The sequence below is a fragment of the Bombus bifarius genome, unplaced genomic scaffold (genome assembly GCF_011952205.1).
Source record: "Bombus bifarius isolate JDL3187 unplaced genomic scaffold, Bbif_JDL3187 scf7180000008008, whole genome shotgun sequence".
NCBI classification, from domain to species: Eukaryota; Metazoa; Arthropoda; class Insecta; order Hymenoptera; family Apidae; genus Bombus; species Bombus bifarius.
Genome location: NW_022884386.1, coordinates 2,138,507 through 2,165,400, shown reverse-complemented (window position 1 = coordinate 2,165,400; position 26,894 = coordinate 2,138,507). Strand labels below are relative to the sequence as shown.

Genomic DNA, 26,894 nt, shown 5'->3' with positions numbered 1-26,894 from the left:
CTGTTGAAGTACCGGGACTTGTGTACTTCAATATCGCTTTAGTTTAAATAGGAAAGAAGAGACTTTATCGATATTGCGAAATAACTCTCAGTCTACAGTTTTCTTAAATTCGTTCCGTTATAAATTCGAAAAGAATAACCTCACTCAACTAGACATTCGGTAATATTTCCTTCCTGGATAGTTTTAATAAAATTGTGACAGAAGTACTTACATCTGACGCGATACGAAGAAACAGTATGAGGAATTTCCTCGAATGGGAATTCATCCTCTAGAAATTGATCCCTTCAACCTACTGCGAAACAGACAACACACTAGTGCACTATTGTGGCCTGAAAAAATCAATCAATCGATTACCCTCAAACGTCATCAATCCTGTCATGCAAAAGTCGTAAATAATGCATAAAGTGGTATAAGCTCCAACTGTGAACTTAGAAGGGCTCGAACCCTTTGAAAGGTAACAGCTGCACTACGGCGATACGGGGTCGTGAAAAAATTCGCGCACGCGCTATTTTACCATGGCATTGTGCCTGAAACTTGAGTAATTCACTCAACAAACAACCTGCGCGAAGTAATCATGGTGGACGTGTCCAGCGAACCACCGATATCTAACGCTTTTTACGCTCAGGATTACGAATACAGCATCCAAGTAAATCGTTGGCTAATGCAACCAATAGGAGCATGGCCAAAGCTTACTAAGACAAACAGAACGCAAAGATTATTCGCAAAATTGTTGAACTTTATCTGCCACTCGTTGATCATTTTCACAATCGTACCTTGCATATTGTACATCGTGTATGAAGCTGAAAGCTCGAGGACGAAGATGAAGATCATTGGTCCAGTGAGTCATTGGCTGATGGGAGAATTGAATTACTGTTGTCTTCTGTCGAAAACCGACGACATAATCCGTTGCATAAAACACGTGGAACGCGACTGGCAGGTCGTTGAAAATGCCAGCAGTCGTGAAATGATGCTGAAGTACGCGAAGGTCGGACGTTTCATCGCTTTCATAGCTGCATTCTGTATGCACAGTGGCGTTCTGGCCTTCAACATAACTAAAGGCTTTAAGAAGATGATGTTTCTCGTTGGGAATGACAGTTATTTCATGTATCCGTTACCCTGTCCGGTTTACACGAATTTGTTGGACGCTAGATTTAGTCCGGCGAATGAGATCGTGTTTGTCCTGCAAATCCTTTCTGGCCTCATCGTGACGTCTGTCACGGTGGGAGCTTGTGGTTTGGCAGCTGTTCTAACGATGCATGCAAGTGGTCAATTGAATATGGTGGTGGCCAGGTTGGATAATTTGGTGGATACGAAAGTCGAGGAGAAACAGGAAGCACAGGCGGTCGCTCAGAGGAAGCTTGGTATTATTGTTGAACATCACCTGCGAACATTAAGGTCTTTACTGGTTATTGTGCTGTTATTTGCGCATATATGTCTCATTTACTGATATAGATTATTTGATAACATCAATGAGACTATGTTATTTATTTTCTTTTTTTACTTTTTGTTGTATATTTGAATTCCAGTCAAGATTTGCAAAATATGATAATATCGCGAGTTATCGTGTAGTCACACATGTTTCATTTATTGAATACGGTATCTTGTAGGATATACTGTTATTTAATTCTTCTATTGATTATTAGTTGTACTTATAATTCATCTTTTTCGAATAGTTAAGGTTTAAGAATTCAAGTAAGACATTCAATTTAGATGCTAAATAAAAGAAACATGAAATTAATGTAACAGCATCACAAAATAATTCAATCATGTCTAAGCTACTTTTTTTATATTAAATTAATTTTCTATGATGGATGTATACATATATTTATTATTTGGTATTGATATTTCGTGATGAATTTTTTATGATGAATACATATGACGATAATATTACTTTCAGTCTCATAGCCTCGATAGAAAAAGTTATGAACATGATATGTCTCGTTGAGTTGGTGGGATGTACGATAAACATGTGCATGATCAAATATTATTTTCTCACGGTATGTTTTAAAACAAACTAAAAAAATAATGGTAAATATTCACAAAAAGAGAGCCACTATATATATCCACCGATCAGCCTGAGTTTTGGAGTTATATGCAAACATATATACTATCGGTCGACCATAATTTTAAAGTTGGATTGGGTTAATAATAATACTAATCCGACCACCGCGTTACGTCGTAAGGTAGCATATTAACATTGTTCATATAAATACCGACAAAGCTATTAACACTTTCACGTCCGATGGCACCAACGTGTTGCGAAATGCAGGCCAAATTGTAGTGTCCGGTGACACCACGTTGATATCACGCGCAAGTTGACCCTTTACGTAGAGATTAGGAATTTGAAATTTTTTATCAAAAAACGTCGGCTACTGTTTAAAGTTGCCAATAACTTTACGCGGAAGTCAAAGTGTTAATATTAGTACTGACTCAATCCAAGACCAATGCTAAGACCAACAACTTCACATGTACAGGGAAAAAGCTCACACACTCAGCACTCAACATATTTAAAAGTCATCCAAATCGGTGGTGACTTCCTTTTTGTGTATATTTACCAAAACAACTTAGAAATATTTCTCTATAATATCATCTAGTTAGAGCTAAAATGATTCAAACAGTGAGCTACCTTCTAACATAAATAAATTAGCGTCAAAATACAGGACCGCGACTCATACGTTGTCTGTTCTACTTAATTCGCATATCTATTTATACGATACATATATTTCAATTTCACAGGAAAAATCGAAAGATATGAGAATCGTATATGCTATCGTGTATGCATCCATGGTGTTTAACATATTCATATTCTGTTACATCGGAGAAATAGTTATTGAACAGGTAAGAAAGTAACAATAAAGAAGTATTTATATTAAATCTCAAACTATCAAATACACGGCAGGGCGAAAGAGTTGGGAAGAAAGTTTATATGACTGAATGGTACCGATTACCTCACAAAACTGCTCTCGGTTTAGTGCTGGTTATTTCAAGATCGAGTATGGTGGTCAAAATTACTGCTGGAAAATTCGTACAAATATCTATCACGACCTTTGGGGTCGTAAGTATCGATAAAATATATATATATACTTATGATATAATGGACAGAATTCTTGATACAATTAACAACTAATGCAGATAATAGCTAATGTAGAATTTTATATATTTAATACAAATTCATGTATATTCTGTCTTTCAGGTGTTTAAAACTTCTTTCGCGTACCTCAACATGATCCGCACGATGTTATAAAGCATTTACATACCGCATCAAAAACAGGAGTTCGTTGTTATTTTCAATGTGATACCGCAATGTATTATATCGCATGAGTAACATGTTGACTGTCACGAGTGACTTTTCAGTGAAATATTATCATCACTGATGATCGACAAGGCCGGAAATAAAGTACTTACATTAAATGATCAATTATTGTATTTGTAAAGCGCTGAATATTTTTATGATATAATAAAGAATTTCGCGCGTTCAGTGCAGCAGGATTTCTACGAATCCTATATTCCGTATTCCGTTTTCCTTAAAAAGCAGTCACAACACACGTTAGATTTTAGAAAAATATAAAAATAAATAATCTCAAATAATTATATCACTCATCATGAAATTTATCATAATCATAAGCGCAAATTAAAACATCAACTTCAACTACAACTTCCTAGCACATAACACGATTACGTATCCATCTGCTACTAAAAATATTTCTAAACATACACCCTGAAAGTTAGAAACGAGAATGATTCATTACATCTACATCAACCATTTCACACAATTGCAGCTGACAATTTCCATGCGTATATAACTTTGCAGTATTCTAAAAAAATTCTACCGACTAGACAAATCGATCAGTCGAACAAGAACATAAAAAACCCGCGCAAGCGTTGAAACTTCTACAGACATCCTGTATATGTAAATGCTTGATTTCTAACAACGGCTTCATTCCGCGATGATGACCGAAGCAGTGATCGTAGAAAGTGACAGCAACAGCAACAGCGATTACAGTCTTCAACTGAATCGATGGTTCTTACAATCAATCGGCGCTTGGCCATCGTCTCCTTCCACGACAAGACTCGAAAAGATCGTTTCGTTTATTTTAAACATCGTTTGCTTAAGCATTGTGATTCTCGCTGTGATTCCTAGTTTACTGCTAATGATTCTAGGAGACGAAAGCTTTAACTTCAAATTGAAGATGTTCGGTTATGTGAGCCATTGGATCTTCAGCGGCATTAATTACACAGCTTTGTTAACACATGGCAAAAATATACGACAGTGCATAGAACATATAGAAGCTGACTGGCGAACAGTGACCAGAGAGGAGGATAAAAACGTGATGCTGAAGAACGCGAAATTAGGCCGCTACATAGCGGGTTTTTCCGTCATTTTCGTGCATGGTAGCGTCTTGTGCTTTTTTTTTGCGGCAGCATTAAGTACAGTGGAGATGCAAGTTGGAAACGAGACGAGGGTCTTACACTTGTTACCTTGTGCAGTATACAAGAAGCTGGTGAACGTCGATGATAGTCTAACAAACGAAATTATGCTTCTCTTGCAATTGTGGTCCACTGTTATCGCAAATTCTAGTACAAGTGGGATTTTTGGTCTGTCAGCTGTGCTAGCTGCACACTCGTGCGGTCAATTGAACGTAATTATGGTATGGATCACTGAATTTGTTAATAAGACCAGAGAAAGGACGAAAACTGGCAATTTTATCGAAATTGGAATGATCGTGGAACGACACCTGAGGACATTGAAGTAAGGTGTACTTTTTTATTTCTTTTCTTGTTGGCTTTGTAAGAGTGATCTTCGCGACTACATTATGTGTTAATTGCAGTTTTATATCGTGTATCGAGGATGTGATGTTCAAAATATATTTTGTCGAGATGTTCAGATCCACGATGGATATTTGCGTAATTGGCTATTACATTCTTTCGGTACTTGTCAAATGTATTTTTATTATTATTACTAATTTATTTCTTTCGAGAATCCATTTTTGCATATTATTGTTTCATTTTCATTTCTAGGAATGGGCTGACCAGGATATTCAGAATTTGATTACGTATTTTATGATGCTCATTTCAATTTGCTTTGACATTTTCGTGATATGTTATATCAGTGAAATATTAACGGAGCAGGTATTTGAGAGTCGTTAACATTAAAACTACCACAGTAACTAAAATGAATAATTCATAATCTTGTATAGTAAATGTATAGATTTGCAAGACTATGATTTTGATAATTTGAATGATTTCTTTGTATATCTTTCATTTGGACTCCTTTGTTAAAAGGTTTCATGCTTCAGTCGTTTGTAGCTTTGATATTAAAATATTAATGTCAAGCGATATGAATATTAATTTGAAATAGTATAAATGTTAAAAATCGAAATCGTGATCATAAGTAATCGAACAAATTCTTAACAGTGCCAAAAAGTTGGTGAAGTGGTTTATATGACAAACTGGTATTATTTACCCAATAAAGTAATCCTAGACTTGATTTTGATCATCGCGCGATCGAGTACGGTTGTCCACTTGACTGCAGGAAAATTCATTCAGATGTCCGTTTATACGTTCGGTAATGTAAGTTAATTCGATACTTGCACTTATGCTCGTGTTGTCTATTCATTCGAGTATTCTACCGTTTCAGGTATTAAAAACAGGTTTCGCGTATTTGAATATGTTACAGCAAATGACGAGATAAAATGGAATCCTAGAAAAAGTATAAAGCGTTTTAAAAACTTTTATATATAAAGAATGAAATATACCTACGTATATTGTATATAATTTTTATGTTAAAAATTGATGTCAGAAATTGTGAATTTCAACCGTAATCAGAATTGTTTTTTAATTTGAACAATCAAAATTAGAAAACGTCAATCGTGAAACTATAGAGAAATGTGAAATAAAATCGAATCATGATACAGTAAGTATGAATATGGAAGTAAAATTGCCTTTCGAAACTCTAATTTCGAAAACTCTAAGTAGAAGAATCAGCAACAATTCATACGGTTTACAATTTCTAGTCGTATCATCATTATACAGGGTGGTTGATAACTGGTGGTACAAGCGGAAAGGGGGTGGTTCTACGCGAAAAAAGAAGTCGAAAATATAGAATAAAAATTTTTTTATTTTTTTAAATTTTTCCATCGAGACAACGATCTATAGTGAGATCCGTTGTAACGAGACGTGGTAAAATGCACGCGTACCGAGCGAACATTTAAAGTCGATTTTCTCGAAAACAAAGCCTCAAACGAAAAATTTTTTTCTATATTTTCGACTTCTTTTTTCGCGTAGAATCACCCCCTTTCCGCTTGTACCACCAGTTATCAACCACCCTGTATATGCACTCGTTTTCGTAAAAGATGATATCGGCTTATATAATCGATATACGAATATACATGTATAATAGATGTAATGAAAATATGAATTTACATAAATATGCGCAATCTATTTATTACATTAATTCTTATTTTTATTTGTAGTACTCTTCGAATAATGTAAAACACAACCAAAAATTGACCTTCAGCACTTAGTATTAAAAAATAGCAATTCCATCCATGAGATTATTTGTAATTTTCGAATACTCCGTTAACCCCTTCCTGGAAAAGTTCCCCATCGTTGTCACGAAAATTGAGTGTTTTATTTTGTGCTGATAAAACGAAGAGCCAAACTAAGCGAATTTTTATCTCCACATGATAATGAAATTTACTTAAAAATCAATCATGCTATTATATTCATTTAGTGTAATAGAGTAATAACACACGAATGTGGCTTAGAAAGAATCTTGAAATATTTGAGTCCTGAAATGACTGAATTAATCCAACCTACATTATTCGAGAAATATACATTTTTCTATACTTCCAATTCAATCCCGTATATCGCACGAATAATTCTCCTTGCGTATGCATCATCTACGTCACGCGACATCTTTTGAACTGTCGACAACTTTTAAACGTATTCAGTAACTTACACTGCTTCAACAAGTGGCACAGAGACTGACTAGACAAATCGATCGGCATGTACAATTTATAATTCTGAGAAAGCTGCGCAAGCGTTAAGAAATCCTGGTTCACTGGCACACGCGGTGCAGGCTATTCTCGATTCAGTTGTTTTTACAGCGTCGATGAGTTACCACTATGACGAACAAAACTGTGGCTATAAAGATCGACTTTGATGGCCGTAGCGACTACAGTCTTCAATTAAATCGCTGGTTCCTAAAACCGATCGGTGCGTGGCCTTCTTTTCCCTCTACTTCGAGACTCGAAAGAATCATGTCCTTCGTTTTAATCGTCATCTGCTATATCATTTTAATCTGCACTATAATCCCCTGTTTACTCCACATAATCCTGGAAAATGAAAGTTTTCGTATTAAACTAAGGCTGATTGGACCTGTGAGTTATTTGTGCGTTGGTAGCATCAATTATACTACTCTGTTATTACGAGGTAAAAATATACGACATTGCGTCGAGCATATGCAAACAGATTGGAGAACAGTGAAGAGGGAAAAGGATCAACAAGTGATGCTGAAGAGCGCGAAATTTGGTCGCTATGTGACGGCTTCAACAGCGGCCTTCATGCAAGGTGGTGTTTTTTGTTATTGTTTCATGACAGCGTTGAGCACAGAGGTAATCCAAGTAGGTAATGAAACGAGAATCGTGCACCAGTTGCCATACGTGATATACAAAGAATTGATAGATATCAATGAAAGTCCTACGAATGAGATTATTCTCTGTATGCAATTTTTAACTGGGTTCATCGTAAGCTCTAGTACACTAGGGATTCTCAGTATAACGGTTGTTCTAATTGCTCACGCGTGTGGCCAGTTGAATGTTGTTATGACATGGATCACAGAATTTGTAAATGAATCGAGAAAAGAGAAAATAGCACCATTTGAGAACATAGGGATTATCGTGGAACGTCATCTGAGAACGCTGAGGTATTCTGTTTTATATCGTTCTTATATGTTCTTGTTTGTATTTTTGTAATTTTCCTATGTTCCAATTACAGTTTTGTATCGAGTATCGAGGAGACGGTAAATCGAATATTCTTCTTGGAAGTGCTTAGATCCACCCTGCATATGTGTATGCTCAGCTATTACATTGTTACGGTATATATTAATCACTGATATTTCTCATTATAATATATTAAACTAAAGAGGACTTATTAAAGTAATCAACTATAAAATTTATTTTATTATTAAATCCTTTCTGTGTACGATCGTTGCATTCTCTTTACATATTTTAGGAATGGTCTGATAGCGATATTCAAATTTTGACCACCTATTCCATGCTTCTGGCTTCAATCTGTTTCAACATTTTTGTAATATGTTATATCGGTGAAACATTGACAGAACAGGTACTGAAATATATAATAAAAATAATAATAATATAACATATAATAAAAATATAAATAATGTAATAGATCAAAGCTATAATGAATATTAACCGAATGAATTTTTAACAGAGCAGAAAAGTTGGTGACGTAGTGTATATGGCAAATTGGTACTACTTAACCGAAAAGAGAATCCTTGAGTTGATTTTAATCATTATGCGGTCGAGTGTGGTCGTTGAAATCACCGCAGGGAAGATAATTCATATGTCCATTCAAACGTTCAGTACTGTAAGCCTACTTGATATTTCCGTTTATGCTGGAACACCATCTATCTGAATTTATTAAAGAGTTAAAATATAAAATTTGACTGTCGATGATCTCTTATTCGAATGATAGAAATTTTCGTTGCTATAAGTGAAGTCAGACGATGGAAGTTCGTTTAATCAGACAGTAAAATTTCGTTTCAATGAATGAAGTTCTACTGTACACATTATCTACATATTTATCCTCATGAAATCATTGTTATTCCAGGTTATAAAAACTGCTTTCACGTATCTGAACCTGTTACGTCAAGTGACGTAATAAAATATAATTTTAAAGTATAGTTTATACTGCACAAGTTTTTACGATTCTAAGTATAGATACTGGCAATAATATTGTTGACAATATTGTTTGTATTCGTGTAACATTTATGCATGAGATATTTCTTATACACCTTTGCTAAAATATACTGAAAAATAATCCCAACTTATATCACGAAACAAATGTTTATTCTAGCTGTAGGAAAAAGAATTGGAATATTAAACAAATAAAACAAAACGTATATGATTTTCCATTATTTAGAATAAGTAAATCACAGTACATAAATATGCATAGATACTGTATCAATCTTCTGACCATCCATTCTGACCATCTTCGAAAGTGGATATCAATTTTCCGCCGATTATTGTTCAAAAAATGACCCTAATATAGTCAACTCTGTCAATTCATAATCTTTATTACACTAATCTCTAATTATATCATAGCATTTTCTGAATTACCTGTGCAAATCGTGTTTAGTATTTAAAAAATTTAGTGAAATCGTTTGTATTTCCAAACACTCCACCAAGAATTCCATAGATCTTCCCATATTTTAAATATAATAGATCCACTAAACCGTACAGAGGCTTCCACTTCACCAAATGGTTGTCAACAACTTCTAAACTTTCACATTTGCGTGTACCGCTGCAACTGGTTGCAGAGACTGACTACACGAATCGACCCGCTTACAATCGTTCGGTGAACAATGCGCAAGCGTTATACAACCTGATGCATTTACTCGTTTCATGAAAAATATCCGATTCAGTCGTCCCCACAACTTTAGTGGACACGATGACGAATAAGTCTGCGGTAGTAGAAAAAACTTTTGATAGTCTGGGGGATTACAGTTTGCAGTTTAATCGATGGCTACTAATATCAATAGGTGCCTGGCCTGCGTCCACATCAACGTCGAAACGCGAGAGAATCATTTCGTTTATTTTAATCGCTCTCTGTTATGGCTTTATATTGTTTACCGTGATCCCTTGCATATTCCACTTTATTCTGGAAGATGAAAGTATTTACATGAAATTGAAGGTGTTTGGTCCGCTCAGTCATTGGTTTATCGGAGGCATCAATTACACCAATTTATTGCTACGAAGCAACGAGATTCGTGATTGCATACATCACGTGCAAACTGATTGGAAGATAGTAACGAGACCGGAAGATTCACAAGTGATGATGAAATACGCGAGGATTGGCCGCTTTATCGCGGCTTTTTGTGCTACTTTCATGCAAGGTGGCGTCTTGACATATTGCGTGGTGACAGCGTTCGCCACTCAAACCATCGAGATCGCCAACGAAACCAGAATTATTCGCATGTTACCTTGTGCTGCGTATAAGAATTTAATTCCCGTTGATAGCAGTCCAATGAACGAAATTGTCCTCGCCACGCAATTTATATCTGGATTTATTGTAAATTCGAGCGCCGTTGCCATTATCAGCATTGGTGCTGTATTCACAGCTCACGCCTATGGTCAACTGACTGTCCTGATGAGATGGATCAACGAATTTGTGAATCGATCGGAAGATCAGAAAAAAAGTGTTGAGTTCAACGAAATAGGTGAGATCGTTGAACATCATCTCAGAATTCTCAGGTAAGATATATTTCTGCAATTTTTGTCGGGATTTTAGTGCGGAGTTTTTCATGTGCACATCGATTGCAGTTTGATAGCAGGTATCGAAAACGTATTGACACAATTCTGCTTCATGGAATTGTTAAAAAGCAAGCTTGATATATCCATGCTCGGATATTACATTCTTACGGTACGTAAAGATAAAAAATATAACATGTGCTTACTTTTATGTGTTTCTATGGTAACTATAATTTATTTAAACGCTCAAATGGCCCAAAATTTCTTTTACTTTGTGATACTTTTGAGATTAGATCGTGATAGGTGCTGAAGAATCACTTGTGATTGGTTAACAATATATTTGTTAACAAATAGCTGTTTGCGCTTCGCGGATACAAGTTCGACTTCTTGCGTTACGATAGCGATTCAGAGTGCGCGAAGCTAGTTCGGATGATAATTGCTCAACTATCGACTGTCGGTTAACGATTCGACTGCTGACTAACGACTATCGACTCTAGACTCGACTGACTTTCTGTCACGATGACACTGCAGAAGAAAAGTGTCTCAGAGGCTGTGTCTAAGAATACGAGATCGTCGGATTCGTCGAGGAAAATCTTCGTTAGAAAAGTGAGGGAAATGGACGTTACTGTTAATTGGTTGATCTCTAAGTCGATGGTTGAGAAAGGCTAACCGCCCTCGAGAGAAAGTTGCTAGCGGGAAGCATCGTACGTGAGAAAAACCATATTTCCCGTATCCTTCCATAGTATGTAATAAACCTTAGGGAATGTTAAAACAAAGACTATTTACTCGTTTGAAGAACCTTAGTTAGGGAAATCCTAAGGTTTATAGCGGGTGCTTAGGTTAGGTTAGGTTTGGCAATCGTCTTGTCCGAAGGATAGGGTCTTTGTATAGCGAGTCACGGGACAGAAACCGTTAGAAAGTTTACTGTCGAGTGCCGCTACACTTTTTTTATTAATTCAAGTAACTTGTATTTGAATATTGCAATAATTTTAATTACGATTCTTTTACTTTGGGACTTTTCGAATTCCATAATCCATAGGACGTAGGTAGTTGATTCAATTAATAGTAAAATACTCGTTTTTTCAGGAATGGGCCGAACATGATATTCGGAATCTGACTACGTATTTCATGATAATGGCGTCCATGAGTTTCAATATTTTTACAGTATGTTATATAGGTGATATATTGACGGAACAGGTAACAGATAAAATAATCTGATAACTTAAGTATAATTAATTCGAAGTGTAATCGACGTTCCAAATCTCTAACAGAGCAAAAAATTTGGCGATGTGGTATATATGACAAAGTGGTATTATTTACCTAACAAAGACATATTTGATTTGATTCTGATCATCACAAGATCCAATTCTGCAATTAAAATCACAGCTGGGAAAATAACTCACATGTCCATAAATACATTCGGTGATGTAAGTCATGCATTTACATATCTTTGTCCTTGTAAGGTATTCAATCCATATGGAAATGATCGGTATTCCAGGTAATGAAAACTGCGTTCGCCTATTTGAATCTGTTGCGTCAAGTGACATGACGATATGCACCGCTGGTAAAACCTATGCATAAAATTGTAAGATTTTAAACATAAAAATTTGCAAATATATCGCATGACATTTTTGTACGAATATCCTCGAATATTAAATCAAGACAAGTTGGAAATTTTTCATGTTACAATATAGTAATATGGAAAAATTATAAAATTGCTAATTAGTATTGCTAATAATATTGAAATGTATTTACTATCATGACGCCTGAGTACTCTTTTCTTCTTCAGTCACCATTTTTCATTCGTTTCGTTCGTTAAAATTTACCTGTCTATCTTACAGACAACATCAAAATATACAGGGTGGTTGGTAACTGGTGGTACAAGCGGAAAGGGGGTGATTCTACGTAAAAAAAAGAAGTCGAAAATATAGAATAAAAATTTTTCGTTTGAAGCTTTGTTTTCGAGAAAATCGACTTTGAATTTTCGCTCGGTACGCGTGCACTTTATCACGTCTCGTTATAACGGGTCTCACTGTAGATTTTTAAAAAAATTTAAAAAGGAAATTAAAAAAAAATTTTTGTTCTATATTTTCGACTTATTTTTTTGCGTAGAATCACCCCCTTTCCGCTTGTACCACCAGTTACCAACCATCCTGTATATGTGATACCAATGCAATATTTTGAAATCATATAACTGTATATGCTCAGTAATGAAACACTCGAGCTTCAAAATATGGAGGTCCTTTAAACAACATTGACCTGATCAAAAGATCAATGAAGTCTAACATACCAAGAACTTACAACAATGAAAATAAAACAAACATTTACCTTCGTTGCATATCCCAAAAAACTAATTTCTAGAATGGTAAAATCTAGAACATTTCACATCTCGCAAAGTACTGCACCAATGACTTCATCAATTCAATCATATATCAACTAAACCCATCATAATCTGTCGTAAAACTAACAATATGTATGTCCACGTTGTGCGTTCCCACGATAGCTTTCGGTAACTTCCAAGCATACACAGTCGCGTGCACCGTGCAAGTTGTAAAAACTGTCCAGACAAATCGATCGTCGTAGAATCACTCAAAACTTTATGCAAGTGTTGTGCACTCTGATGCACCGACTCCATTCATATCAAACATTCGATTCAGTAGTTCTCATAACTTTGTCGAGTGACCACGATGACAGAATCTGTAAGAATCGAGGAAAATTTGTATAGCCTTAGCGATTACAGTTTGCAATTAAATCGATGGTTCCTCAAACCAATCGGGGTTTGGCCTCTATCTGCATCCACTTCGAGGCTAGAAAGAACTATTTGCTTTGTTTTAATCTTTCTCTGTTACTTCTTCGTGTTGTTCACCATAATCCCCTGTTTACTCCACCTCATTCTGGAAGATGAAAATATTCGCATGAAACTGAAGATACTTGGCCCTTTCAGTCATTGGCTTATCGGTGGCATTAATTATAGCACCTTGTTGTTACGAAGCAGAGAGATGCGTGTCTGTATAGAACATATACAAAATGACTGGAAAATCGTAACTAGGCAGAAGGATCAACAAGTAATGATGCGTTATGCGAGGATTGGCCGCTATACTACTGTTTTCTGCACTGCTTTCATGCAAGTTGGTGTCTTGTCACACTGTACGATGGCGGCTTTCGCCACGAAAATCATCGAGATAGGAAATGAAACGAGAATTATACGTCTGTTACCCTGCGGTTTCTATAAAAGTTTAATTTCAATTGACGTTAGTCCAACATATGAAATCATACTTGCTTCGCAATTTGTGTCTGGATTTATCGCAAATTCAAGCGCAGTTGGCGCAGTTGGCATGGCTGCTGTATTTGCAGCCCACGCGTATGGCCAACTGACTGTTCTCATGATATGGATCAAGGAATATGTGAATCGATCGAAGGATCATAGTAGAAACGTTGGACTGAATGAAATTGGCGAGATCGTTGAACATCATCTCAGAGTTCTGAGGTAAGATTTATCGAAGAATATTTATTGCGTTATTTTGGTGATTATTCGTAACATACTGTAAGTACATATTGAATGCAGTTTTATAGCAGGTATCGAAGATGTGATGAATGAAATATGCTTCATGGAACTGTTCAAGTGTACGATGAACATGTGCATGATTGGATATTATATCCTTACGGTACGTTCTTAAAAGACCTATTTTATTTTAGAGAGAAAAATATACGTTTATGTACTCATTCAAGTATGTTCCCTAAGAGCAATTTATTATACATAGATACGTATTTTCTGAACGATACTTATTTTGATATTGCAATTTTTATTTTGAGTAAAACTTTTATTTTGAATTAAAACAAATTACTTTGAATTACCAGCTTCCTATATCTAATAACTTTATGTTGATACTTTTAGCCAATCTGGTGATATGTTTTCTTCAAAATTTTTGCCTTTCTTTAAACAATATTGCTTTCAAATTCACTGAATAAAAGGTAGTTAATTTAATTAAAAATATATTATATTTTCTTTAGGAATGGAAAGAACATGATATTCAGTATATGCCTGCATATCTAATAATACTTTTTTCCATGACTTTTAACATTTTTGTCGTATGTTATATCGGTGAGACACTAAAAGAACAGGTAACGAACATATAGGTAACATAAATTGTTCCCAATTATAATCAACATTTACCGAGAAAATTTTCAATAGTGCGAAAAGGTTGGAGAAGTGGTTTATATGACAAACTGGTACTACTTACCTTACAAGGATATACTTAATTTGATCCAGATAATCTTAAGATCCAGCATGATGATTAAAATCACTGCTGGTAAGCTAGTTCATATGTCCATATTCACCTTCGGTAATGTAAGTTATCAGTTTATTTACATTTATCTATATTCACCAATTGTTGAAAAATCTGATACTATTTCAGGTAATAAAAACTGCTTGCGCATATTTCAACCTGTTGCGCCAAGCCACATAATACAGTACATTTTTGATCTGTTGATGCGTAAACTTGTAAAATTTAAAATATAAGGAGTATTAAAGATATTGCTTATTATTTTTATATAAACAAGACAATACATGTGACAATGTCATATATATGTACATAAATATATATGACAATCTGTCAAATTTGTCTATCCTTTTGAAAAGTTATAACGCACTATTATACATATTAATACATAATTGTTACATCAAACTTAAACCTTATGGTTTAAATTATTATGTAATTATTAAATATTTAATGTAAGTATTAGTAATGCTATACGAGAGTTCATGGATAAAGATAATTTATTCCTTCTGTCCTGTAATCTTACTTTTGTTTTAACAAGTAAACAGGTTTTTAACATCATAGAAAATATCTTAGTTTATATATGATATAAGACGGAAAATCGTGTATATCTTTGGTATCTTCTATAAACATAAGAAATTTTGTCAGAATAAAAAAACACGTAAGCGCAGAAAAACTCGTTAAAAACAGAAAGTAAGGGTTGCTTTCCCTTCGTCATCGCATAATGAATAATTCCGCTGTAGTCAATGTCCATGAACCTCGGTATAACATTTAAACGCTAATTCGAATATCAGTAAAATTACTAAAAAGTAGAATATATAATATACCTTCACACTCACTAGCATGAGATCGTCTGACACGTATCACGTCTGCAAATCATGCTCCAAATTTTTAAAACATACCTCTGATCAGCTTTCCCATCCTGCGAAAAGGTTCAAATTATCCTCCACCATTCTAACTCAAGCGACTACTGTAACATATACAACTGAAACTAATTGAAAACTAAACTTTATCACAAATTCAATATACTGTATAATATAATATAACTGTGGTTCCGATCACAAACGTGATACAACAATTGGAGATAAGATACAGAAAAAAAGAATGCATTTACGAAAAACGTATTGTAACAGAAATATCGCACATAAAAATTACATAGAACTCATGGGAAAAATATTTCTAATCCATACGTTCGCACTTATGGCTTTGTCGTGCACACATACACACCTCATCGCGGATCGAATCAACTAGTGGTTAGGAGGTAAGTTCTACACTGGCAAGCTACTCGAATCATATTTGTTGCGAGAAAGCCGACGAAGTTAGCACATGCGCGATGTCGAAAGCTTCAGTAATCGATGTACACCACTCATCATCCCTTCAGTTGTGAATGCACTTTCGACTCGTTAATATCATTCCATGCAGCATGGTCGGCCTTGTAAATCCATCTACCCATTCATGGGACAAAGATTGGATGTATAGCGTCCAAATAAATCGTTGGTTACTCAAATCAATCGGAGTCTGGCCTATCTCCCTGTGTATCACAACAACAGAAAAGAGCAACTCCATCATTCTCACCTTCATTAGCTCCTTTCTAATAAGTTTCCTCCTGATACCTTGCGCTCTCTGCACTGTTCTTGTCAAAACAGACGATCCCGAAGCCAAGATCAAAATGATCGGTGTGCTCAGCTTCTGCGTGATGGCTGCGATTAAATATTACATCCTCGCCTCTCGCGGTGTCATGATTGCTAAATGTATCGAGAATATTCGCTCAGATTGGGATCGTATTCATGCGCAACTGCGACAAGAAGACAGAGAAATTATGAAAGAGAATGCAAGAATTGGGAGATCTTTGGCGATCTTTTGCGCTGGCTTCATGTATTCTGGAGGATTTTTCTATACCACCGTGATGCCACTATGCTCCAAACGCACGGAAATCATCGACAACGAAACCGTGAGGACACAAGCGTTTCCCATTTACCGCGGTCTTCTGGATCCACGAACTAGTCCTTCGTTTGAAATCGTGCAGTTCATGCAATGTTTGGCTGGATTTGTGATATATTCGGTAACCGTCGGTGCTTGCAGCTTGGCTGCTGTATTCGTCATGCACGTCTGCGGACAGTTTGGAATCCTCGTGAAAATGCTTCAAAGACTCGTCGGTAGTCTGAAAGAAGAAAAGAACTCGAACGTCCATGAACAACGATTAGGCGATATTGTGGAACATCATTTACACATACTAGGGTAAAAAGTGTTTCAATGTTTATGTAGATCATATAGACTATGTAAACGTATAATTTGCAAACAATTTTTAGCTTTATATCTCAGATAGAGGACCTTCTTAACGAGATATGTTTCGTGGAACTAATAGGCTGTACGGTGAATATTTGTTTCCTTGCATATCATTTACTCACGGTAATGAAGTGATGCTAATAAAGATATTAAAATACAGTAGAACTTCATTTATACGAACTTGTATAATTACGCATAATTTTGACAACATCGACAAGTATCTTATATAATTGAAATTCATATCATGAGGGCCACACGTATCTCTTCACCAGCTTTGATCTTTGGTTTACCTAATAGGAATCCATGTTCACATTAGCAAATTCAAACAACCGAAATTCATTTAATTGAATACTGACTAAATTTTTGCTCAGATAAGTAGAGTTTATATAAACGGCGTTGTACTGTATCGATATATCGAATTACACTTGTCATGTTTTGTTGTCAATTTTCTAGGAATGGGAGCAAAATGACACTATAGGAACATTGACTTATTGCACATTGCTCATATCATTTACGTTCAATATTTTCATCCTGTGTTACATTGGGGAAATTTTATCTGAACAGGTAATTTACTTATTTTGAAAGTTATCGTTTGGTATTATTTTACCTGAAATATAAATGAAATTCTAATAAAATACTGTAATTTCAATATTGTAGTGTAGGAACATTAGTCTATCGGCCTATATGATCGATTGGTATCGTTTGCCACAAAAGAAAGCACTAGGACTGATTTTAATATTCGCCGTTGCAAACTCTTCCACGAAATTAACAGCTGGAAAAATCGTCGAATTATCGTTAGCCAGTTTCTGCAGCGTAAGTAGCGTATATGTATCTATTCGTTGATTATTTTGAATTATATAATCCGCATTCTTGTAGAATTTTCTCCGCTACAGGTGTTAAAGTCCGCATTCGCATATTTGAGTCTGCTTCGTACTCTCACTATATGAAAATACGAAATCATATTATATTTGCTTTAGTATCTTCTTATTAAAATCTAAAGTAGTTATCGGACAAAAAGTGTTTCCAAGTTCTACTGATTTGAAAGATTATATTTTAGAGAAATGGATTCATTTTTAAGTATGATAAATGCTTAGATAAATGAAAATTTGTAAATCACTGTAAAGTAAAAATTTTGAAATCTTAAAAGTATTTCCATGCTATTTCCTGAAATATTCTTTCGAATAAATACATTGTACGCTTCAACATGACCATTTGGCATTTCGAATGGCTTATTATTTGGGAGTTACCTCATATTAATTCAAGAACAATAAAAGAGATATTTAGTGCAATAAAAATGCCGCACTAAAATAATGAAACATATAGTAATTTGCAATAACATTTGGCTGTGTCTCGCCACATAAGTAATTGAAGAATCAACTTGACAGTCGTGCACTCAAATATATATTTCATACACGGACAATATCTACTATCTCCAGTATAATATATTCGAACCAGACCAATTATTTAACATTAACCCTACCGATACTTCGCGTGTACCTATTCCTATCGTGTGGTCAAAATGACTGGTGATGAAAACATACCTCTGATCAGCTATCCCATCCTGCGAAAAAGTCCAAATTATCCTCCGTCATCCGATCCTTATCTTACGCACAGTGACTAACTCACGCGATTACTGTAACACATACAACTGAAACTAATTGAAAACTAAACTTTATCACAAATGCAATATACTGTATAATATAATATAACTGTGGTTCAGATCACAAACGTGATGCAACAATAGGAGGTAAGATACAGAAAAAAAAGAATGATAGCATTTACGAAAAACGTATTGTAACCGCTTCAATTCTATTAAAATATCGCACATAAAAATTACATAGAATTCATGGGAGAAACATTTCTAATACCATACGTTCGCACTTATGGCTTTGCCGTGCATACATACACACCTCCTCGCGGATCGAATCAACTAGTGGTTAGGAGGTAAGTTCTGCACTGGCAAGCTGCTCGAATCAGGTTTGTTGAGAGAAAGCCGACGAAATTAGCACATGCGCGATGTCGAAAGCTTCAGTAATCGATGTATCACCGTTCATCATTGCTTCAGTTGTGCGCGCACTTTCGACTCGTTAATATCATCCCATACAGCATGGTCGTCCTTGTAAATCCATCAGCCCATTCATGGGACAAAGATTGGATGTATACTGTCCAGATAAATCGTTGGTTACTCAAGTCAATCGGAGTCTGGCCTCTCTCCCTGTGTATCACAACAACAGAAAAGATCAATTCCATCATCCTCACCTTGATTAGCTCCTTTCTAATAAGTTTTCTCCTGGTACCTTGCGCTCTCTGCACTGTTCTCGACAAAACTGGCGATCTCGATACCAAGATCAAAATGATCGGTCCGCTCAGTTTCTGCGTGATGGCTGCGATTAAATATTACATCCTCGTCTCTCGTGGTGCCAAGATTGGAAAATGTATCGAGAATATTCGCTCAGACTGGGATCGTATTCATGCGCAACTGCGACAAGAAGACAGAGAAATTATGAAAGAGAATGCAAGAATTGGGAGATCTTTGGCGATCTTTTGCGCTGGCTTCATGTATTCTGGCGGATTTTTCTATACCACCGTGATGCCACTATGCACCAAACGCACGGAAATCATCGACAACGAAACCGTGAGGTCACAAGCGTTTCCCATTTACCGTGGTCTACTGGATCCACGGACTAGTCCTTCGTTTGAAATCGTGCAGTTCATGCAATGTTTGGCTGGATTTGTGATATATTCGGTAACTGTGGGTGCTTGCAGCTTGGCTGCTGTATTCGTCATGCACGTCTGCGGACAGTTTGGAATCCTCGTGAGAAAGCTTCAAAGACTTGTCGGTAGTCTGGAAGAAGGAAAGGACTTGAACGTTCATGAACAAGGATTAGGCGATATTGTGGAACATCATTTACACATACTAGGGTAAAAAGTGTTTCAATGTTTATGTGGATCGTATAGACTATGTAAACGTATAATTTGCAAACAATTTTTAGTTTTATTTCTCAGATAGAAGACCTTCTTAACGAGATATGTTTCGTGGAACTAATAGGCTGTACGATGAATATTTGTTTCCTTGGATATTATTTACTCACGGTAGTGAAGTGATGCTGATAAAGATATGAAAGTACAGTAGAACTCCATTTATACGAACTTGTATAATTACGCATAATTTTGACAACATCGACAAATACCTTATATAATTGAAATTCATATCATGAGGGCCACACGTATCTCTTCACCAGCTTTGATCTTTGGTTTACCTAATAGGAATCCATGTTCACATTAACAGATTCAAACAACCGAAATTCATTTAATTGACTAAATTTACATTTACTAATTTACAATTACTAACTAAATTTTTGCTCAAATAAGTAGAGATTATATAAACGGAGTTGTACTGTATCGATATATTAAATTACATTTGTCATGTTTTGTTGTCAATTTTCTAGGAATGGGAGCAAAGTGAAACTATAGGAACATTGACTTATTGCACATTGCTCATATCATTTACGTTCAATATTTTCATCCTATGCTACATTGGAGAAATTTTATCTGAACAGGTAATTTACTTATTTTGAAAGTTATCGTTTGGTATTATTTTACCTGAAATATAAATGAAATTCTAATAAAATACTGTAATTTCAATATTGTAGTGTAGGAACATTAGTCTATCGGCCTATATGATCGATTGGTATCGTTTGCCACAAAAGAAAGCACTAGGACTGATTTTAATATTCGCCGTTGCAAACTCTTCCACGAAATTAACAGCGGGAAAGCTCGTCGAATTATCGTTAGCCAGTTTCTGCAGCGTAAGTAGCGTATATTTATCTATTCGTTGATTATTTTGAATTATATAATCCGCATTCTTGTAGAATTTTCTCCGCTACAGGTGTTAAAGTCCGCATTCGCATATTTGAGTCTGCTTCGTACTCTCACTACATGAAAAAACGAAATCGTATTATATTTGCTTTCGCATCTTCTTATTAAAATCTAAAGTAGTTATCGGAAAAAATGTGTTTCCAAGTTCTACTGATTTGAAAGATTATATTTTAGAGAAATGGATTCATTTTTAAGTATGATAAATGCTTAGATAAATGAAAATTTGTAAATCACTGTAAAGTAAAAATTTTGAAATCTTAAAAGTATTTCCATGCTATTTCCTGAAATATTCTTTCGAATAAATACATTGTACGCGACAACATGACCATTTGGCATTTCGAATCGCTTGTCATTTGGGAGTTACCTCATATTAATTCAAGAACAATAAAAGAGATATTTAGTGCAATAAAAATGCCGTACTAAAATAATGAAAAATATAGTAACTTGCAATAATATTTGTCTGTATCTCGCTACATAAATAATTGAAGAATCAACTTGACGGTCGTGCACTCAAATATATATTTCATACACGGACAATATCTACTAACTCCAGTATAATATATTCCAAGCAGACCAATTATTTAAAGAAGATATTCACCCACTAATTTCTGTAGTAAGACTTTTTAACACATATTTTTTATAAAAATGTAACTCGTTCTCTATTGCGTGTACATTGTCGAATTCGTACGACAAGTGTCAACAATTTGAATCGCACGTAGATTAATTTACCGCCACAAAAAGCGGTAAACAGCAACTGACAGAATCGATCGGCGCGAATCCTTTGACAAAGTATGCGCGCACATTGGGTAACACAGAGTACTTTCCCCTCGATTCAGTTGCAACGGCGACATTGCTGAGTGAACACAATGACAGACGACCCTGTAACGGTTGAAAGAAAATTTGGTAGTCTTAGCGAGTACAGCATACAGGTGAACCGATGGATCTTAAAACCAATAGGCGCTTGGCCCTCTTCAAATTCTACTACTAACCGTGAAAAATTCATGTCATGGATTTTGAATGTAATTTGTTGGTGCTTTTCATTGTTCACTATAATTCCTGGAGTATTAAACATCCTGCTCGAGAAAGAAGACCTTTACCTCAAACTAAAAATGTTTGGTCCGCTTAGTCATTGGTGTGTCGGAGGATTCAATTACGCTGTGTTGTTGCTACGCCAAGGTGACATACATTATTGCATAAAACATATAAGAACCGACTGGAAGACTATAACAAGATTGGAAGACCAACGAGTAATGTTAAAGAATGCAAAACTCGGTCGCTACATCGCGTGTTTCTGCGCCGCTTTCATGCACGGGAGCGTCTTTTGCACTTGCCTTGTATTAGGAGCATTTAAACGAACCATCGAAGTCAGAAATGAGACCATCCTCGTATATACTTTACCTTGCCCAGCGTATAAACTTCCAGTTCAAACTAATCCAGGACACGACATCATTCTTGGTACACAATTTTTATCAGCATTTATCGCAACATCAAGCGCCGCTGGCGCGTTTAGTCTTGCTACAGTATTCGCAAGCCATGCTCTTGGTCAGTTAAACATAATGGTAACTTGGATCAACGAGTTCGTGAATCAGCATTCGAAAGATCAAAATAGTAATGCTCGAGCCAATAAAATAGGCGTAATCGTGGAACATCATTTGAGAGCTCTAAGGTAATACTTGTTTTTATATTCTTATTTTGATAATTTAATGAATTTGACTAATGTATTTTGAAATGCAGTTTGATCGCACGTATCGAACGTATTATGAGTCCAATATGCTTCATGGAAATGTTCAAATGTATGCTGGGTATGTGCATGCCTAGCTATTACATTCTTGCGGTATGCTAAACATATTAAGAAATGTGTATGGTAATTCTATAGGACCACTGATTGGAAACAAAATTTCTACCATGAAATGAAAAAAGCAATTATCAAGTGAGACTTTTATTGTCACAGCCAAGAATCTTTGAGTTTATAAATTAATTATTAAGTAATTATTAATTATTAATTAATTATTAATCATTGGATATATTTATTAAATTTAAACATAGTTTGTGTTAAATTGTTTGAAAATTTGCTTTCGCTCCGTGGGCCTTCAATATAATAAGTTTCGTACGTTTTTATGTTGAAAATTCAAAAGAATAATGTCTAATGTTTACAAATACTTAAATCTGATTAATATATGCTCCCCGAATTAAAACAATAAAAATGCTATAAAATTCGTCTGAACATTATAGTTGTTGAATCTAATTGGAAATATTTACTTTTCCTCAGGAATGGTCTGAACATAATATTCAGAACATAGCTGCATATGTTATGATAATTATATCTATGACTTGCAACATTTTTTTAGTATGTTACATCGGTGAAATAATAATGGAAAAGGTAATGAACGTACGGTAACATAATCTAATACTTTAAACTGATTGACTCAAATGCTAATAGTGTAAAAAGATTGGAGACATGGTTTATATGGCAGACTGGCATCATTTGCCTGACCAAGATATCATAAATCTGATTATGATCATTTCTCGGTCTAGCATGGAAGTTAAAATAACTGCGGGAAAGATCATTGACATGTCCGTATTAACATTCGCCAATGTACGTGTTCTCAATTTTGTTAATTTTGAAAGAATAAATATATATGGAAAAATAAATATTCATGGAATATTCAAAAATATTCATGGAATCACGTGTGATTGCAGATAGTAAAGACAGTTTTTGCGTATCTAAATATGCTATGTCAGACGACGATGACGTAAACTGCACATATCTTTAACGTATATCTACTTAGACAATAAAGTTTATCATTTTTCTGTTGAAATAACTTGAAGGTACAAAAAATATTTCTTTCGCCTTTTATGATGATTAAATGTGTGCTTGTGAGGTGTGCAGTGTCTGTAAAAAAGAACATATTATAGCATAAATGTCATCGAGATGGTTGATAAAATTATAATTATATCTAATCATATTTGTAAACAATTAATTATTGGACAACATTCCTGAAAAATTAATACTATTGAAAGTTCATGTGAAATGATTATTATTTTAATCTAGAATAGCTTTTGAAATTATTACTGATTAGTATGGATTAGTTATTTTTTACTTATTCAAACAATATCAAATATATTTATATTTATTCGTAAAAACATTTCTAGAAATTTCACTGGATTGTATAGATGCACTTACATACCTTGCTACGGATTGAATCAACAGGTGGTTATAAGGAGATTTCAACTGCACAGACAGTAAGCTTCTCGAACCTGATTTGCCATATACCATGCTGTTAGCACATGCGCAATTCTAAAACTTCATTGTAGCTAATACGCACTTACGCACAAGTGTCTATCAATCATGGTGCAATGTACTTCAATCGAATGTCTTCTGTTACAGATATTAAAATCGTTACTGACTACGCATGTTACAGCCGTCATCTCAATATACTCAATATACTTAATATACTGTACTATCACTACTTGAAAACACATTCTTCTATAAACTAATGTTACATCTACATATTTCTTATGATAGCAAAACTATAATAATTAAAATTTAGAATGATTATTTGAGCAGAATTATTCCAAACTTTACACATTCACCTACCAACTTGTGCACCGAAATGATCTGATACATTTCAGATTTCTAAATCATATTTCACACTTAAAATGTCTCCTCTGCGATTGTACAAGTCCTTCTCCGCTCCATTCCCCCAATATTGCTCGACTCATAAAACTGCTATCAACAACTTGAAGCGTATTGAGATTCGTTTACAGCAAAAAGTTGCAGCAGGTCACTAAACGAATCGATCGGCGCGAATCCTTTGACGAAGTATGCGCAAGCAATAAGCAACGCGAACTATTGTTCCCCCGGTTCAGTTGCATTCGAAACTTCGGTCAGGGAATACAATGGCAGACGAGCTGGTTGCAGCTAAAAAAAAGTATGGTAATCTCGGTGAATACAGCGTACAGTTGAGCCGATGGTATTTACAACCAATGGGAGCTTGGCCCAACTCACCTTCTACCACGAGACGCGAAAAGATCTTAGCGCAAATTTCAATCGTGATCTGTTGGTGCATCGTATTGTTCACAATAGTCCCTGGTTTTCTTCATATAATTCTCGTAAAAGAAGATATTTACTTGAAACTCAAGACGCTTGGTCCTTTAAGCCACTGGTGTGTCGATGGGTTCAATTATGCTGTGCTGTTGTTACGTCAAGAGGATATTAATTATTGCATAGAACGCGTGCGATCCGATTGGAAAATGATAACGAGGGTGCAGGATCGGTATGAGATGTGGAAGAACGCGAAACTCGGTCGTTACGTTGCTGGATTTTGCGCAGGTTTCATGCAGGGCACCATGATTTATACTTGCATTGTATTGGGTGCGTTTAGACGGACCATCAAAGTCGGCAACGAAACCATGGACATATATACTTTACCTTGCCCGGCATATAAATTCGCAGTTCAGACTAATCCGACACACGACATAATCCTCGGTACACAATTCCTGTCAGCACTTGTAGTGAGTTCGGGCGCTGCAGGTTCTTTTAGTCTTGCTACCGTATTTGCAAGCCACGCTCTTGGTCAGTTGAACATAATGGTGACGTGGGTCGACGAATTCACAAATCAGACCAAGCAACAGAATAAGCAAGCCCAGATTAACAAAATCGGTGTAATCGTTGAACATCATCTGAGAGTTCTAAGGTAATATTTTATTTTATCCTGATATTTTAATAAATTTACCTAATGTAATATTAAATTCAGTTTGATAGCACGTATTGAACGTATAATGAGCCCAATATGCTTCATGGAAATGTTCAAGTGTATGCTGGGTATGTGCATGCCCTGCTATTATATACTTGCGGTATGCTGATATAATAACAAATATATACATATATGGTAATTTTATGGATCTACCGACCAGAGGCAAAATTTCTGAAATAAATTAGAGGAGAACGAAGAAAGATGGAAAGATTTGTATTTTATCCCTAAGTGTCGATAAGAGAATTATAAAACGAAACTTTCATTATTTCCAACAATAATTATTGAATTATATCTTTTATTCAGTAATCATCAAATATGTCCATTATCGTTTATCATTCATCATTGTTATTATTGATAAATATCCAATGTTCGTTAATCATTGAAATTTTGCTTCTGTCCTGAGAACTTGTAACTTTTTTGTATATTTCCGTATTAAAAGTAATTTGTCTGACTATATATTCATCGATACTACTGCCTCAATTCCACAAAGAGACTTTTATACATTTTATTTACTATTGCCACTACAATCTGATAATGATTACATGATATTAAAAAATATGTTCTCTACAATAACAAATATGATAATATAAAATTTTGTTTAAGTTTTACAAATTGAGGCAAAAAAGAAAAAAACTGTAATACTTATCAACGTAGACAATGGAGATGGTCGATCCAATTAAAAGTATTTATATTTTCCTTAGGAATGGTCTGAACATAATGTTCAGGCTATGATCATATATGTTATGGTATTTCTATCTATGACTTTCAACATTTTCTTAATATGTTATATCGGTGAAGTACTCAAGGAACAGGTAATAAACAGGCAACTTAAGCGACAATCTTAAACATAATTATCTGCATGATTGATTGAGTTACCGGTTATGTTGCTGATAGTGCCAGAAAGTTGGTGACATGGTTTACATGACGAACTGGTATCACTTGCCTGATAAAAATATCCTTAGTATAATTATGATCATTTCACGATCTCATATGGAAGTTAAAATAACAGCTGGAAAGATAATTACCATGTCCGTGTACACTTTTGGTAATGTATGTCCTTTTAATTCTCTTAATTCTTAAAAAATAATATTATTAATTCTCAAGAAATATCCTTTGCAATTACAGATAATAAAAACTGTTTTCACCTATTTCAATATGCTTCGTCAAACGACCATGATATAGACTGCACATGTAAGAAAGAT

The 26,894-nt window shown here is 35.1% G+C and overlaps 10 protein-coding genes across 10 annotated transcripts; all 10 read left to right on the top strand.

Moving 5' to 3' along the window:
* The first annotated feature begins 437 nt into the window (after positions 1–437).
* LOC117206651 (odorant receptor 4-like) lies at positions 438–3,268 on the top strand. The gene is made up of 5 exons (XM_033446158.1): positions 438–1,395; positions 1,898–1,997; positions 2,737–2,838; positions 2,900–3,055; positions 3,194–3,268. Exons 1-5 carry the CDS (start codon positions 575–577, stop codon positions 3,242–3,244), a joined length of 1,230 nt encoding a protein of 409 aa, XP_033302049.1. The 5' UTR covers positions 438–574; the 3' UTR covers positions 3,245–3,268.
* Positions 3,269–3,916: 648 nt separating this feature from the next.
* Positions 3,917–4,754, top strand: LOC117206577. The gene has a single exon (XM_033446056.1). It carries the CDS (start codon positions 3,948–3,950, stop codon positions 4,752–4,754), a length of 807 nt encoding a protein of 268 aa, XP_033301947.1. The 5' UTR covers positions 3,917–3,947.
* A 139-nt stretch (positions 4,755–4,893) lies between these two features.
* LOC117206576 (odorant receptor 82a-like) lies at positions 4,894–6,524 on the top strand. Its single transcript, XM_033446054.1, has 4 exons — positions 4,894–4,929; positions 5,020–5,130; positions 5,416–5,571; positions 6,474–6,524. The coding sequence occupies exons 1-4, from the start codon at positions 4,894–4,896 to the stop codon at positions 6,522–6,524; spliced, it is 354 nt and encodes a 117-aa protein (XP_033301945.1).
* Positions 6,525–6,966: 442 nt separating this feature from the next.
* On the top strand, positions 6,967–8,718 carry LOC117206575. The gene is made up of 2 exons (XM_033446053.1): positions 6,967–7,972; positions 8,460–8,718. The coding sequence occupies exons 1-2, from the start codon at positions 7,128–7,130 to the stop codon at positions 8,656–8,658; spliced, it is 1,044 nt and encodes a 347-aa protein (XP_033301944.1). The 5' UTR covers positions 6,967–7,127; the 3' UTR covers positions 8,659–8,718.
* Positions 8,719–9,693: 975 nt separating this feature from the next.
* Positions 9,694–11,995, top strand: LOC117206643. Its single transcript, XM_033446151.1, has 4 exons — positions 9,694–10,496; positions 10,566–10,665; positions 11,580–11,690; positions 11,765–11,995. Exons 1-4 carry the CDS (start codon positions 9,694–9,696, stop codon positions 11,993–11,995), a joined length of 1,245 nt encoding a protein of 414 aa, XP_033302042.1.
* An 890-nt stretch (positions 11,996–12,885) lies between these two features.
* On the top strand, positions 12,886–15,012 carry LOC117206574. The gene is made up of 4 exons (XM_033446052.1): positions 12,886–13,980; positions 14,059–14,158; positions 14,505–14,615; positions 14,686–15,012. Exons 1-4 carry the CDS (start codon positions 13,181–13,183, stop codon positions 15,010–15,012), a joined length of 1,338 nt encoding a protein of 445 aa, XP_033301943.1. The 5' UTR covers positions 12,886–13,180.
* Positions 15,013–16,178: 1,166 nt separating this feature from the next.
* On the top strand, positions 16,179–18,092 carry LOC117206644. Its single transcript, XM_033446152.1, has 5 exons — positions 16,179–17,008; positions 17,080–17,179; positions 17,510–17,620; positions 17,714–17,869; positions 17,950–18,092. Exons 1-5 carry the CDS (start codon positions 16,194–16,196, stop codon positions 18,001–18,003), a joined length of 1,236 nt encoding a protein of 411 aa, XP_033302043.1. The 5' UTR covers positions 16,179–16,193; the 3' UTR covers positions 18,004–18,092.
* A 1,071-nt stretch (positions 18,093–19,163) lies between these two features.
* LOC117206646 (odorant receptor 67a-like) lies at positions 19,164–20,999 on the top strand. The gene is made up of 5 exons (XM_033446154.1): positions 19,164–19,978; positions 20,050–20,149; positions 20,506–20,616; positions 20,710–20,865; positions 20,946–20,999. Exons 1-5 carry the CDS (start codon positions 19,164–19,166, stop codon positions 20,997–20,999), a joined length of 1,236 nt encoding a protein of 411 aa, XP_033302045.1.
* A 704-nt stretch (positions 21,000–21,703) lies between these two features.
* Positions 21,704–23,864, top strand: LOC117206652 (odorant receptor 82a-like). The gene is made up of 5 exons (XM_033446159.1): positions 21,704–22,601; positions 22,670–22,769; positions 23,205–23,315; positions 23,376–23,531; positions 23,636–23,864. The coding sequence occupies exons 1-5, from the start codon at positions 21,802–21,804 to the stop codon at positions 23,690–23,692; spliced, it is 1,224 nt and encodes a 407-aa protein (XP_033302050.1). The 5' UTR covers positions 21,704–21,801; the 3' UTR covers positions 23,693–23,864.
* A 760-nt stretch (positions 23,865–24,624) lies between these two features.
* On the top strand, positions 24,625–26,772 carry LOC117206573 (odorant receptor 82a-like). The gene is made up of 4 exons (XM_033446050.1): positions 24,625–25,632; positions 25,693–25,792; positions 26,394–26,504; positions 26,587–26,772. Exons 1-4 carry the CDS (start codon positions 24,836–24,838, stop codon positions 26,770–26,772), a joined length of 1,194 nt encoding a protein of 397 aa, XP_033301941.1. The 5' UTR covers positions 24,625–24,835.
* The last annotated feature ends 122 nt before the right edge of the window (positions 26,773–26,894 follow it).